The sequence below is a fragment of the Vanessa tameamea genome, chromosome 29, assembly GCF_037043105.1.
Source record: "Vanessa tameamea isolate UH-Manoa-2023 chromosome 29, ilVanTame1 primary haplotype, whole genome shotgun sequence".
Lineage (NCBI taxonomy): Eukaryota > Metazoa > Arthropoda > Insecta > Lepidoptera > Nymphalidae > Vanessa > Vanessa tameamea.
In genome coordinates, this window is record NC_087337.1 from 2979253 (window position 1) to 2993699 (window position 14447).

General features: G+C 44.9%; 7 protein-coding genes across 7 annotated transcripts; all 7 read right to left on the bottom strand.

Annotated features, from left to right (window-relative positions):
- Positions 1-353: 353 nt before the first annotated feature.
- Positions 354-1005, bottom strand: LOC135194331 (histone H4). Its single transcript, XM_064219656.1, has one exon. It carries the CDS (start codon positions 725-727, stop codon positions 416-418), a length of 312 nt encoding a protein of 103 aa, XP_064075726.1. The 5' UTR covers positions 728-1005; the 3' UTR covers positions 354-415.
- A 1699-nt stretch (positions 1006-2704) lies between these two features.
- On the bottom strand, positions 2705-3222 carry LOC113403241 (histone H2B). Its single transcript, XM_026643709.2, has one exon. It carries the CDS (start codon positions 3140-3142, stop codon positions 2768-2770), a length of 375 nt encoding a protein of 124 aa, XP_026499494.1. The 5' UTR covers positions 3143-3222; the 3' UTR covers positions 2705-2767.
- A 3297-nt stretch (positions 3223-6519) lies between these two features.
- Positions 6520-6969, bottom strand: LOC135194328 (histone H2A). The gene has a single exon (XM_064219652.1). The coding sequence runs from the start codon at positions 6894-6896 to the stop codon at positions 6522-6524; it is 375 nt and encodes a 124-aa protein (XP_064075722.1). The 5' UTR covers positions 6897-6969; the 3' UTR covers positions 6520-6521.
- A 982-nt stretch (positions 6970-7951) lies between these two features.
- Positions 7952-8955, bottom strand: LOC135194327 (histone H1B-like). Its single transcript, XM_064219651.1, has one exon. It carries the CDS (start codon positions 8835-8837, stop codon positions 8046-8048), a length of 792 nt encoding a protein of 263 aa, XP_064075721.1. The 5' UTR covers positions 8838-8955; the 3' UTR covers positions 7952-8045.
- A 1082-nt stretch (positions 8956-10037) lies between these two features.
- On the bottom strand, positions 10038-10689 carry LOC135194330 (histone H4). Its single transcript, XM_064219654.1, has one exon. The coding sequence runs from the start codon at positions 10409-10411 to the stop codon at positions 10100-10102; it is 312 nt and encodes a 103-aa protein (XP_064075724.1). The 5' UTR covers positions 10412-10689; the 3' UTR covers positions 10038-10099.
- A 1700-nt stretch (positions 10690-12389) lies between these two features.
- Positions 12390-12907, bottom strand: LOC135194387 (histone H2B). The gene has a single exon (XM_064219797.1). It carries the CDS (start codon positions 12825-12827, stop codon positions 12453-12455), a length of 375 nt encoding a protein of 124 aa, XP_064075867.1. The 5' UTR covers positions 12828-12907; the 3' UTR covers positions 12390-12452.
- Positions 12908-13775: 868 nt separating this feature from the next.
- Positions 13776-14225, bottom strand: LOC135194297 (histone H2A). Its single transcript, XM_064219610.1, has one exon. The coding sequence runs from the start codon at positions 14150-14152 to the stop codon at positions 13778-13780; it is 375 nt and encodes a 124-aa protein (XP_064075680.1). The 5' UTR covers positions 14153-14225; the 3' UTR covers positions 13776-13777.
- Between the last annotated feature and the right edge of the window lie 222 nt (positions 14226-14447).

Sequence of the window (14447 nt, forward strand, 5' to 3'; positions counted from 1 at the left end):
ACGACGACGAAGACGAATAATTAGTCATATATAATAACGTTTGAATTGTAAACAGAAATTTAAAATTAAATAAATTAAATTACACACTCATTCAGATGCATGGTAAAGTATATTCTACGTTAACGATCGGTCGGTATTACGTCGTAGTCGTCATCGTATCTTATCTATACGATCGTTTTACACGCTTAGAGCTCTTACTCTTATATTCGTATTATTATTAATATGTATTATGTTATTATGTTTAATAGACGTCATTGAACGATTGAAACGAGTATTCAATGTGTATGTAGTATGTATAAACAGATCCATATGCGGCCCTGAAAAGGGCCTTTTTTATATTTAGTTTTCGCAGTATTATTTGTAAATTATTAATTTTTTTTTGTATAATTTTTCAAAATAAAACATCGAAAACATTTTAACCGCCGAAACCGTACAGAGTACGTCCCTGACGTTTCAGGGCGTACACTACGTCCATGGCGGTGACGGTCTTCCTCTTCGCGTGCTCGGTGTAGGTGACGGCGTCGCGGATTACGTTCTCGAGGAACACTTTGAGGACACCGCGAGTCTCTTCGTATATCAGACCGGATATACGTTTCACACCGCCTCTGCGTGCGAGACGACGGATGGCCGGTTTCGTGATACCTTGGATGTTATCACGGAGCACTTTCCTGTGTCGCTTCGCGCCTCCTTTCCCCAGACCCTTTCCACCTTTACCGCGACCGGTCATTTTCTTGTCTTCGGTTTGTCTTGTTTAATCTGAACGGCAAAGAAAGACGTACAGAAATCCGTCCGCTGTCGATCAGAGACGATCACTTTATGGTAGTCTCGTCGTTCTACGCTCGACTGATATATAAGCGCTCGACTAACTACACACGTATGCGTGTCGTTCGCTCCGTGTGCGAAAGAGATGGCGATATCTAAGTGCCATTAGATAGAAAGAGAAAGACTGATAGAGACAGCGTGCAGTCGAAAAAGCTATGGTAGGGATGGCGGCCGAGGGGATGGGGTAAGGGGGGAGTTCATGTATGTGTCTTGTTTATCGGGAGAATGGGGGGGGGGGGGGTGAGATATTTTTGTGTTCTTCAAAATTGATATCTTTGCAATAATATTTACAATTATGCTCTTAACGATCAATATATCGTCATAAGATCGTAATAATATATGTAATCACACATACACTCACCTCTCACGTTCTCGTATTCGATTGAAATATACATATTTATTTACAATAATAGTATAAAATACACAACGTTTACGTATGTGCGTATTGATATTTCGAATTATGTGTAACGTGTTTATGATAATTTTGATATAAAAATAATTATTGTTATTTGTGAGTAGGTTTTTCGTGACGACTTTGTTACGTTTGAAACGGACGACGAAAAAAAAAAAAAATTTTTTTTTTCTTTGTATTTAGATATATATGCGGCCCTGAAAAGGGCCTTTTTGAATATGTTTACTTGCAGTCTATCTGCATATAATACTGCGTATATTATTATTATTTATTTTTTTCTATACGTAGAATTGTGCAAATGAGACTGCGACGACGACGACGCAGACGCAATTAGGCACGTTCTCCTCGGATCCTGCGCGCCAATTGAATATCCTTAGGCATGATCGTCACACGCTTAGCGTGGATAGCGCACAGGTTCGTGTCTTCGAAGAGACCGACGAGATAAGCTTCGCTTGCTTCCTGCAGGGCCATTACGGCGGAACTCTGGAAACGGAGATCGGTCTTGAAGTCTTGAGCGATCTCACGAACGAGACGCTGGAATGGCAGTTTGCGGATCAGAAGCTCAGTGCTCTTCTGGTAACGACGGATCTCACGAAGGGCGACCGTACCGGGTCTGTAACGATGAGGTTTCTTCACTCCTCCCGTGGCAGGAGCGCTCTTGCGAGCCGCCTTGGTGGCGAGCTGCTTGCGCGGTGCCTTACCACCGGTAGATTTTCGGGCCGTCTGCTTAGTACGAGCCATCCTTGACGATGAATGAACGAACACGCACGAAACGAAAATTTATTATGACAAACTTAGAGACGTCTCTAGACACGTCCGCACGAAAGGAACGTAGTCGACGGATTAAAATTTTTGTAAAGGAACGTTCGCTTATATACGAGTTCTACTACGGCTAGAGGGACCGCCGCGATGACGATTCGATATATCCGTCTCTCTCTCTACGCTATGCACGTTCTCTCTCACGCGTTCACTGATCGATGCGAAAATGCGAAAAATTCATGTTTGAGTTGTTATTATTATTATTAGATATATTTTTTAATGAATTAATATTATTATTCTTTCAGATATCATCGGCCTACGTCGAACGAGTTAAACGCAGGATATATATGATACGAGATCGAAATGAATGAGAAGATCGACGGAATCGACAGTACGGCGGCGGCTTCGAGCTTACAGCGCTACAGCTCTACAGGAAGGTAACTACGACGATCAAATATATTATATATCTCTAATTAAAATTCGATTCAAGACTAGTAAAGAAAAGAAAACTGTTTTTGTATATGTTAATAATTAGGAATCTTATCAGAGTATGTATGTGTGTATTATATATGTATATAATTAATCGATTAAATATGTTAATAAATAAACATGTAGTATTATTGTTATTTGATGATAATAATAATAATAATAATAAACGACGGCTAAATCGTTTGAAACTTTAAATTATTGTTTATCGAAACTCTTTGTGGCCCTGAAAAGGGCCTTTTTATTATTATCTCCTTCATAAATCGTAGCGTTCTACTACGGCTTCGTTTACTTGGAGCTCGTGTACTTCGTTACGGCCTTAGTACCTTCGCTCACGGCGTGCTTGGCGAGCTCGCCGGGCAGAAGAAGCCTCACCGAAGTCTGCACCTCCCTCGAGGTGATCGTCGATCGCTTGTTGTAGTGAGCGAGACGAGAAGCCTCGGCGGCGATGCGCTCGAAGATATCGTTCACGAAAGAGTTCATGATCGACATGGCCTTACTCGAGATACCGGTGTCGGGATGTACCTGTTTCAGTACTTTGTAAATGTAGATTGCGTAGCTCTCCTTCCTCTTATGCTTCTTCTTCTTCTTGTCCGACTTGGAGATGTTCTTCTGAGCTTTGCCCGATTTCTTGGCGGCCTTTCCGCTAGTCTTAGGCGGCATGATGACGAATAAACAAATTCACAATAATGCAATCGAAACTTAATCTCGTGTGATACACGTGCGCACCGTACGGGAGCGCAAGCGAAACTGGAGAGTATCGTTTCGTTATCGTAGTATTTCACGCACCCCCCTGGTAATGGGGAATGGTGATGGCAGTTCCTAGGGCCGTGCCCTATCTACTGCGGTATCCTGTTCGCCGTCCGTTTCTACGGACGGGTCGTTGGGGTCGGGTAATTCCATGGAAGTACCCTAGTGGCGTATGCTGCAGACATCTCTTGGTCCTCCGTACATTCTCAGAGCGATCAAGCGCACCGGATGAGACCCCGTAAGGGGAGGTCCAGCGAACGACCTGCTCTGCGAATGTCTGCGCACGACAGATGTCGTGGTACAGAGGGAGGGTTCGGAGACATCTTGCTGCTGCCAAATGTGTGTTGCGTATTCGTGTCTCGTTGAGATCAAGTTCCGTCGCTGGCGGTGAAGGCTGCAGATGGGTGAGGGTGGTTGGTAGAGAAGAGTGGAGAAGAAGTGGTATTCGGCATTCTGACAGGTTGTCGGTGTTCTGTGTTGTTGTGGTTTGTTTCGGCGAGTCCGGTCCGTGACCGCGTAGACTCCCACGATCCGATCAAGCGCACCGGATGAGACCCCGTTCGGGGAGGTCCAGCGAGCGACCTGCGGTCGTGGGTGAAAAAACGTAGTCTAGACGCCTCGCTCTCGGTCGGGGCCGTCAGGATAAGTCCCGCTTGGGATTTCCTTTCGGTCGGCCGCGGTGAGACGCTATTGTACAGACCGGTTCGTCGGGTACGGCTCTTTGTAGGAGCCGGGTGATTTGCCCGTTACTACGGACGGGACGTTGAGGTCGGGTAATTCCAGTGGAAGTACCCTAGTGGCGTGTGCTGCAGACATCTCTTGGTCCTCCGTACATTCTCAGAGCGATCAAGCGCACCGGATGAGACCCCGTAAGGGGAGGTCCAGCGAACGACCTGCTCTGTGAATGTCTGCGCACGACAGATGTCGTGGTACAGAAGGAAGGTTCGGAGACATCTTGCTGCTGCCAAGTGTGTGTTTGCGTATGCGTGTCTCGTTGAGATCAAGTTCCATCGTTGGCGGTGAAGGCTGCAGATGGGTGAGGGTGGCAAGTAGAGAGAGTGGAGAAGAAGCGGTATTCGGCATTCTGACGGGTTGTCGGTGTTCTGTGTTGTTGTGGTTTGTTTCGGCGAGTCTGGTCCGTGACCGCGTAGACTCCCACGATCCGATCAAGCGCACCGGATGAGACCCCGTTCGGGGAGGTCCAGCGAGCGACCTGCGGTCGTGGGTGGAAAACGTAGTCTAGACGCCTCGCTCGCGGTCGGGGCCGTCAGGATAAGTCCCGCTTGGGATTTCCTTTCGGTCGGCCGCGGTGAGACGCTATTGTACAGACCGGTTCGTCGGGTACGGCTCTTTGTAGGAGCCGGGTGATTTGTTGGAACTGGCGCTGGTTTTGCGTCAGTGGTGTTCCTTTTGGTGAGTTGTCCTGGCGTTGTTGGCGTCGTCTTTAGGTCTGGAATGTGATCTGATGGTGTTTCAGTGCGTCCAGCTAGTGTGACACTCCTGTCCGGTTCTGCAGAATTACTCATGATTCGATCAAGCGCACCGGATGAGACCCCGTTCGGGGAGGTCCAGCGAGCGACCAGCGATCATGGGCTTTTCTGCAGGTAGGCGTCCTGGATGCAGCCGAGTCCAGTAGGATGAGTCCCCGTAGGGACTACCTCTGGTTCGATGCATCGTTAGCGGACGTCGTTGTTTCCGGGCTGGTGTGTCGTGGTGTCAGCTGGGTCGACGTTCTGTCGAGGAGCGGGCGGGAGGCGACGCGATGGTCGGCTCTCGCTGAGGGCGTCATCGTTGATGAGCTCTCTCGGGTACGCCCATCCGTCAGGTGGCCGTGCGTGCTGCGGTGCCATATCCTTGATGTGGGTGTGGTCCGACTGGTCGGCACGCATGAACATCTTCGTGGCTAGGCGTCTGGTAAATTCCTCGACGGTTTCGACTTTGAGATCTCTCGCAATTGTTGTGTTCCGTACGTAGCGTGGTGCATTCGTGATGGCCCGCAGTGTGAGAGATTGCTGCGCTTGCAGCTTCTTTCGCGAGGCAGGGCCAGTGAGTGCGTACCATGCTGGAGCGGCATACGTGAGGCGTGATCTCACGTATTGCTTGTAGATCCCGAGTTTGACGCGCAGAGGGAGGCGCGATTTCAGCACTGGATATAGTTTGACACGTGTAGCACGCGCCAAGTTGATCACATTCGCGACGTGATGATTCATATTCATCCTTCGGTCGATGGTCACTCCAAGGTACTTGACCCTGTCAGACCATTGGATCTCCTTTCCGAATAGCCGGAGGGGAGATGGTAGGTTGGATGCTCTTCCTAAGACGATCGCCTGTGTCTTCTCGACGTTGACGGTTAGCCGCCATTTGGCTAACCAGTCGGGAAGTTGATATAGCATGAGCTGCATCAGTATTGCAGCTTGCTTCCTTTTGATAGAGGTGGTGTCGTTTCGTACTCTCGGATTTTGTTTAAATAAGGCCCGCGCGGCACGCGTAGCGTTCGCGCATACGGTGCGGCATACAGACGCAGAACTCTATCGACCAATCAGAAACGATCGTCGCGCTTAGTACGAGAGGGGCGGAGAGTAGAGGGAGAGGGGGAGAGTGTTATTAGGTTCTCGTTTTAAAACGATACGAAAAATATTCCTCCTTCCCCTACCCCACCGACCGCATCTCTATGATCATGATTACTATACGAATAGACTTAAAGCTGAAATCATTAATATATTATTTTAAAATTTAGAATGTTTATATCATCTAATCGATTTATATGTAAATATTATTAATAACAACAAATAAAATATATCATCTCTCTATAAGACAGACAGCTCAGACAGTTATAGTTATTATGATGATTGAAAATTTTAGATCGAAATATTATTTAATAATTATCGTAAATAATAAAATAATTTTAATGTGTATATATATTCTATCGTCGTAGCGTACACTGTAATAGCAGCAGCAGCAGTAGTAGTGTTAGTGTTAGTAGTGATTCTCTACGTTCAACTAAAGAGTTCAACGAGCGTTTAAATGGTGCGTATAAAATATCGAATGACATGTAATCAACGTCGAGACGTCATAATCGTTTAGGAAACATAACATTTTTTAATGCATATCAGATATATTTTGTGGCCCTGAAAAGGGCCTTTTTATTCGTTATCACGATGAAGAACGAGTTCGTTCGTTCGATCGTTCGCATGTAACATCGCAATGTATATAATAACAAATTTGATGACTACAATAACGACGACGACGACGACGACGACGACCGTTCCGCAACGTCACCGCACACAAGTGTTTAAGCCTTCTTCTCGGTCTTCTTGGGCAGAAGTACGGCTTGGATGTTAGGTAGGACGCCACCTTGTGCGATAGTCACGCCCGAGAGCAACTTGTTCAGCTCCTCGTCGTTACGGATCGCCAACTGTAGATGTCTCGGTATGATCCTGGTCTTCTTGTTGTCGCGGGCGGCGTTGCCGGCCAACTCGAGTACTTCAGCGGCTAGGTATTCCATGACGGCCGCGAGATACACGGGTGCACCGGCACCGACGCGCTCTGCGTAGTTACCCTTCCTGAGGAGTCTGTGTATACGTCCGACCGGAAACTGTAGACCGGCACGGTTCGAACGCGACTTTGCCTTCCCCTTGACTTTGCCTCCTTTACCGCGACCGGACATGATTATAGAGAATTAATGAAAAATTAGCAACGCAAATATAAATATGAGAGAGCGGAACGCGTGCGTACGGCTCGGGAGCGCGGTGAACAGTAAAACGGTCGCGTTACTCCGTCCCCTTTTTATACTCGGAACGTAGTCGCGTCTATCGGTGCGGTGGTATCGAGAGAGACTCTGACTCTGTTTGATTGTATTGAAATTGTAAATTGTTAAATTTCTGTTTCTTATTAGTGTATACAGTATAGTATTAAGATTACGACGATGAATGATGTCGAGTTTCGGGAGAGTCGGGCAGTCGGGCGGGGCGGGGCGGGGCGGGTCGGGGGGTTTCGAAATGCGAATGCGAATAGAAAAATGAAGTAAAAATTGTATATATTTATTTATTTATTTATTTTTTTTTTTGAACAAAGAAAGAAAGAGATAAAGAAAGGAAGAGTCATAACAACGAAATAAAAAATAATATTAATAAAGTGAAATTAGTCGGGCGCGCGGGTGGTGTGTCCTTTTCGTGTTTCGCGTGCGAGCGATATATTTTGATAAAGATAAAATATAATAATAATAAACATGTACGTACGTATGTTTGTTTGTTTGTTTGTTTGTTTGTTTGTTTGTTTGTTTGTTGAATTTAATTGAAGACGTTCGAGTGTGCTGCTCCATCTCTATGATTGTAAATATTATAGATGGATAATGAGGTATGTGGATATTTTTATCATATAATATTAAATTTTTTTTTTATTTTTTTTTTTTCTTTCCGTTTACGTTTTATATTTTATAAATTTAGAATTAGTTTTGGAATTGTTCATCGTATCGTTCGAAACTTTAACTCATCTTATTCGTCGTCGTCGTCGTAGATTATTACGCACGACGACGAATATATTCGTTTATTATGTGAAACTTATGTTAGCCCTGAAAAGGGCTTTTTGTCGTGCGATTTACGCGCCGCACACGCTTGCATCGTCATCGTCATCGTCACAGTCTTCGTCGTCGTCGTCGTCGTCGTCGTCGTCGTCGACGCGATGGGATCGGACAAATGTATGTCATCGATGATGTTGTTTTTTTTTTTTTTTGTTGTTGTTGTTGTTGTAGATGATGATGATGACACTTTTGAAAGATGTCATCGTTATTATCACCGCTGCGGCGGCTGCAGGCGACTTACTTTTTAGCGGCGGCGGCGGATGCTTTCTTAGCTGTCGGTTTCGACTTCGGCGTAGCGGCGGCGGCCTTCTTCGGTTTCGGGGCTTTAGGTTTCTTAGTCGGCGGTTTCGCAGTCTTCTTCGCCTTCGATGCGGCGCCCTTCGCCTTCGAAGGAGCGGCCGCCGCGACGGCCTTCTTAGCGGCTGCCGGTTTCTTTTTAGCGGCTGCAGCTTTCTTATCCTTTATCGTCGCCTTCGCCTTCGATTTGGACGGCGATGACGCCGCCGCCGCCGCACCGGACGACGCACCGCCGGCGGCCGCTTTCTTGCCCGCGGCGGCGCCCTTGCCGGCGACGGGAGCGGAGGACGTCGCCTTCTTCGACTTACCCGAAGCGGCCGAGGATGCGGCCTTGCCGCCGGACGCGCCTCCGATTCCGGCACCCGCCGGTTTCTTCGAAGCGGACGATTTCGACTCTAGTTTGAACGAACCCGATGCGCCCTTGCCCTTCGTCTGTATCAGTGCACCCGATTCGACGGCGCTCTTGAGATACTTTCTGATGAACGGAGCCAATTTCTCAGAATCGACTTTGTATTGAGCCGCGATGTATTTCTTGATCGCCTGAAGCGACGAACCGCTACGTTCCTTCAACTCTTTGATGGCGCTGTTCACCATTTCGGATGTTTTAGGATGAGTAGGTTTCGCCTTCGGTTTCTTGGCGGCGGCGCCACCGGCGGCGGCCGCGGACGCCTTCGGTTTCTTCGCAGGGGTCGCCGGTGCCGGCGCTTCGGTTGCTATAGCTGTGTCGGCCATTTTATTTTATTTTATTTAATAAACTCACTACACAATCACACGAAAGATAAATATTAATAGTTGTAGTAGCAGTTGTACCGTGGGATAACAACGTATAACGATATAAAACGTGTCTGATATCGGACGGAGATCGACGCGGCGGAGAGGTCGCTAGTGGTAAGTCGAGTCCGAGCAATACCGTAAGGAGAACCGCGATGTCGCTAGACAATTTCTCGTACGAACGCTTAAAACTTTTCACTAACAGGTATCTTTTCGAATGCGATATTTATATAATTTAAAGTAGTTTTTGACCGTTCTATAACACAAAAAGATACCTCTTGAACCTATCGATCGTTTGAAAGTCGAATTCGTAGCACAGTTCGACAACGATGTGTACGAATCGCGTTTAAATTCGTTATAGTTCTAGTCGCGTACCTAGAGCCTCGTTTAAAAGTTATTTTATTCTATTAAAATCGTTTTAAACGTTTCGTTCTATCGACATATTGAAAGCGAAGATACCTCACTGATAATGTATAAAAGCGCAACTCTTATTCGATAATTTACTAACAATTTTAGCGTGTTCCAAGTCGACGTTCGTAAAACACACTACTACGCGAGTCGATATAAGAAGCACGAGAAAATGTTGTCTGATATGTGAATACTTATCGAATAATATATAAAATATAAACTATTACGATAGATAAATAATACGTGTTTCGAAAGAGAGACCACAGTATCGTATAAATAATAAAAATAATCTACAGTAATCGTGTGTAAGAGCTACGTTTAGAGGCGAGCCTCGAGGCGTGCGAAATATTGTTGGAGGCGCGTTCGTAGCGCGTGAAGTAGAGCCGAAAGAACGACGACGACGACGACGAAGACGAATAATTAGTCATATATAATAACGTTTGAATTGTAAACAGAAATTTAAAATTAAATAAATTAAATTACACACTCATTCAGATGCATGGTAAAGTATATTCTACGTTAACGATCGGTCGGTATTACGTCGTAGTCGTCATCGTATCTTATCTATACGATCGTTTTACACGCTTAGAGCTCTTACTCTTATATTCGTATTATTATTAATATGTATTATGTTATTATGTTTAATAGACGTCATTGAACGATTGAAACGAGTATTCAATGTGTATGTAGTATGTATAAACAGATCCATATGCGGCCCTGAAAAGGGCCTTTTTTATATTTAGTTTTCGCAGTATTATTTGTAAATTATTAATTTTTTTTTGTATAATTTTTCAAAATAAAACATCGAAAACATTTTAACCGCCGAAACCGTACAGAGTACGTCCCTGACGTTTCAGGGCGTACACTACGTCCATGGCGGTGACGGTCTTCCTCTTCGCGTGCTCGGTGTAGGTGACGGCGTCGCGGATTACGTTCTCGAGGAACACTTTGAGGACACCGCGAGTCTCTTCGTATATCAGACCGGATATACGTTTCACACCGCCTCTGCGTGCGAGACGACGGATGGCCGGTTTCGTGATACCTTGGATGTTATCACGGAGCACTTTCCTGTGTCGCTTCGCGCCTCCTTTCCCCAGACCCTTTCCACCTTTACCGCGACCGGTCATTTTCTTGTCTTCGGTTTGTCTTGTTTAATCTGAACGGCAAAGAAAGACGTACAGAAATCCGTCCGCTGTCGATCAGAGACGATCACTTTATGGTAGTCTCGTCGTTCTACGCTCGACTGATATATAAGCGCTCGACTAACTACACACGTATGCGTGTCGTTCGCTCCGTGTGCGAAAGAGATGGCGATATCTAAGTGCCATTAGATAGAAAGAGAAAGACTGATAGAGACAGCGTGCAGTCGAAAAAGCTATGGTAGGGATGGCGGCCGAGGGGATGGGGTAAGGGGGGAGTTCATGTATGTGTCTTGTTTATCGGGAGAATGGGGGGGGGGGGGGGTGAGATATTTTTGTGTTCTTCAAAATTGATATCTTTGCAATAATATTTACAATTATGCTCTTAACGATCAATATATCGTCATAAGATCGTAATAATATATGTAATCACACATACACTCACCTCTCACGTTCTCGTATTCGATTGAAATATACATATTTATTTACAATAATAGTATAAAATACACAACGTTTACGTATGTGCGTATTGATATTTCGAATTATGTGTAACGTGTTTATGATAATTTTGATATAAAAATAATTATTGTTATTTGTGAGTAGGTTTTTCGTGACGACTTTGTTACGTTTGAAACGGACGACGAAAAAAAAAAAAAATTTTTTTTTTCTTTGTATTTAGATATATATGCGGCCCTGAAAAGGGCCTTTTTGAATATGTTTACTTGCAGTCTATCTGCATATAATACTGCGTATATTATTATTATTTATTTTTTTCTATACGTAGAATTGTGCAAATGAGACTGCGACGACGACGACGCAGACGCAATTAGGCACGTTCTCCTCGGATCCTGCGCGCCAATTGAATATCCTTAGGCATGATCGTCACACGCTTAGCGTGGATAGCGCACAGGTTCGTGTCTTCGAAGAGACCGACGAGATAAGCTTCGCTTGCTTCCTGCAGGGCCATTACGGCGGAACTCTGGAAACGGAGATCGGTCTTGAAGTCTTGAGCGATCTCACGAACGAGACGCTGGAATGGCAGTTTGCGGATCAGAAGCTCAGTGCTCTTCTGGTAACGACGGATCTCACGAAGGGCGACCGTACCGGGTCTGTAACGATGAGGTTTCTTCACTCCTCCCGTGGCAGGAGCGCTCTTGCGAGCCGCCTTGGTGGCGAGCTGCTTGCGCGGTGCCTTACCACCGGTAGATTTTCGGGCCGTCTGCTTAGTACGAGCCATCCTTGACGATGAATGAACGAACACGCACGAAACGAAAATTTATTATGACAAACTTAGAGACGTCTCTAGACACGTCCGCACGAAAGGAACGTAGTCGACGGATTAAAATTTTTGTAAAGGAACGTTCGCTTATATACGAGTTCTACTACGGCTAGAGGGACCGCCGCGATGACGATTCGATATATCCGTCTCTCTCTCTACGCTATGCACGTTCTCTCTCACGCGTTCACTGATCGATGCGAAAATGCGAAAAATTCATGTTTGAGTTGTTATTATTATTATTAGATATATTTTTTAATGAATTAATATTATTATTCTTTCAGATATCATCGGCCTACGTCGAACGAGTTAAACGCAGGATATATATGATACGAGATCGAAATGAATGAGAAGATCGACGGAATCGACAGTACGGCGGCGGCTTCGAGCTTACAGCGCTACAGCTCTACAGGAAGGTAACTACGACGATCAAATATATTATATATCTCTAATTAAAATTCGATTCAAGACTAGTAAAGAAAAGAAAACTGTTTTTGTATATGTTAATAATTAGGAATCTTATCAGAGTATGTATGTGTGTATTATATATGTATATAATTAATCGATTAAATATGTTAATAAATAAACATGTAGTATTATTGTTATTTGATGATAATAATAATAATAATAATAAACGACGGCTAAATCGTTTGAAACTTTAAATTATTGTTTATCGAAACTCTTTGTGGCCCTGAAAAGGGCCTTTTTATTATTATCTCCTTCATAAATCGTAGCGTTCTACTACGGCTTCGTTTACTTGGAGCTCGTGTACTTCGTTACGGCCTTAGTACCTTCGCTCACGGCGTGCTTGGCGAGCTCGCCGGGCAGAAGAAGCCTCACCGAAGTCTGCACCTCCCTCGAGGTGATCGTCGATCGCTTGTTGTAGTGAGCGAGACGAGAAGCCTCGGCGGCGATGCGCTCGAAGATATCGTTCACGAAAGAGTTCATGATCGACATGGCCTTACTCGAGATACCGGTGTCGGGATGTACCTGTTTCAGTACTTTGTAAATGTAGATTGCGTAGCTCTCCTTCCTCTTATGCTTCTTCTTCTTCTTGTCCGACTTGGAGATGTTCTTCTGAGCTTTGCCCGATTTCTTGGCGGCCTTTCCGCTAGTCTTAGGCGGCATGATGACGAATAAACAAATTCACAATAATGCAATCGAAACTTAATCTCGTGTGATACACGTGCGCACCGTACGGGAGCGCAAGCGAAACTGGAGAGTATCGTTTCGTACTCTCGGATTTTGTTTAAATAAGGCCCGCGCGGCACGCGTAGCGTTCGCGCATACGGTGCGGCATACAGACGCAGAACTCTATCGACCAATCAGAAACGATCGTCGCGCTTAGTACGAGAGGGGCGGAGAGTAGAGGGAGAGGGGGAGAGTGTTATTAGGTTCTCGTTTTAAAACGATACGAAAAATATTCCTCCTTCCCCTACCCCACCGACCGCATCTCTATGATCATGATTACTATACGAATAGACTTAAAGCTGAAATCATTAATATATTATTTTAAAATTTAGAATGTTTATATCATCTAATCGATTTATATGTAAATATTATTAATAACAACAAATAAAATATATCATCTCTCTATAAGACAGACAGCTCAGACAGTTATAGTTATTATGATGATTGAAAATTTTAGATCGAAATATTATTTAATAATTATCGTAAATAATAAAATAATTTTAATGTGTATATATATTCTATCGTCGTAGCGTACACTGTAATAGCAGCAGCAGCAGTAGTAGTGTTAGTGTTAGTAGTGATTCTCTACGTTCAACTAAAGAGTTCAACGAGCGTTTAAATGGTGCGTATAAAATATCGAATGACATGTAATCAACGTCGAGACGTCATAATCGTTTAGGAAACATAACATTTTTTAATGCATATCAGATATATTTTGTGGCCCTGAAAAGGGCCTTTTTATTCGTTATCACGATGAAGAACGAGTTCGTTCGTTCGATCGTTCGCATGTAACATCGCAATGTATATAATAACAAATTTGATGACTACAATAACGACGACGACGACGACGACGACGACCGTTCCGCAACGTCACCGCACACAAGTGTTTAAGCCTTCTTCTCGGTCTTCTTGGGCAGAAGTACGGCTTGGATGTTAGGTAGGACGCCACCTTGTGCGATAGTCACGCCCGAGAGCAACTTGTTCAGCTCCTCGTCGTTACGGATCGCCAACTGTAGATGTCTCGGTATGATCCTGGTCTTCTTGTTGTCGCGGGCGGCGTTGCCGGCCAACTCGAGTACTTCAGCGGCTAGGTATTCCATGACGGCCGCGAGATACACGGGTGCACCGGCACCGACGCGCTCTGCGTAGTTACCCTTCCTGAGGAGTCTGTGTATACGTCCGACCGGAAACTGTAGACCGGCACGGTTCGAACGCGACTTTGCCTTCCCCTTGACTTTGCCTCCTTTACCGCGACCGGACATGATTATAGAGAATTAATGAAAAATTAGCAACGCAAATATAAATATGAGAGAGCGGAACGCGTGCGTACGGCTCGGGAGCGCGGTGAACAGTAAAACGGTCGCGTTACTCCGTCCCCTTTTTATACTCGGAACGTAGTCGCGTCTATCGGTGCGGTGGTATCGAGAGAGACTCTGACTCTGTTTGATTGTATTGAAATTGTAAATTGTTAAATTTCTGTTTCTTATTAGTGTATACAGTATAGTATTAAGATTACGACGATGAATGATGTCGAGTTTCGGGAGAGTCGGGCAGTCG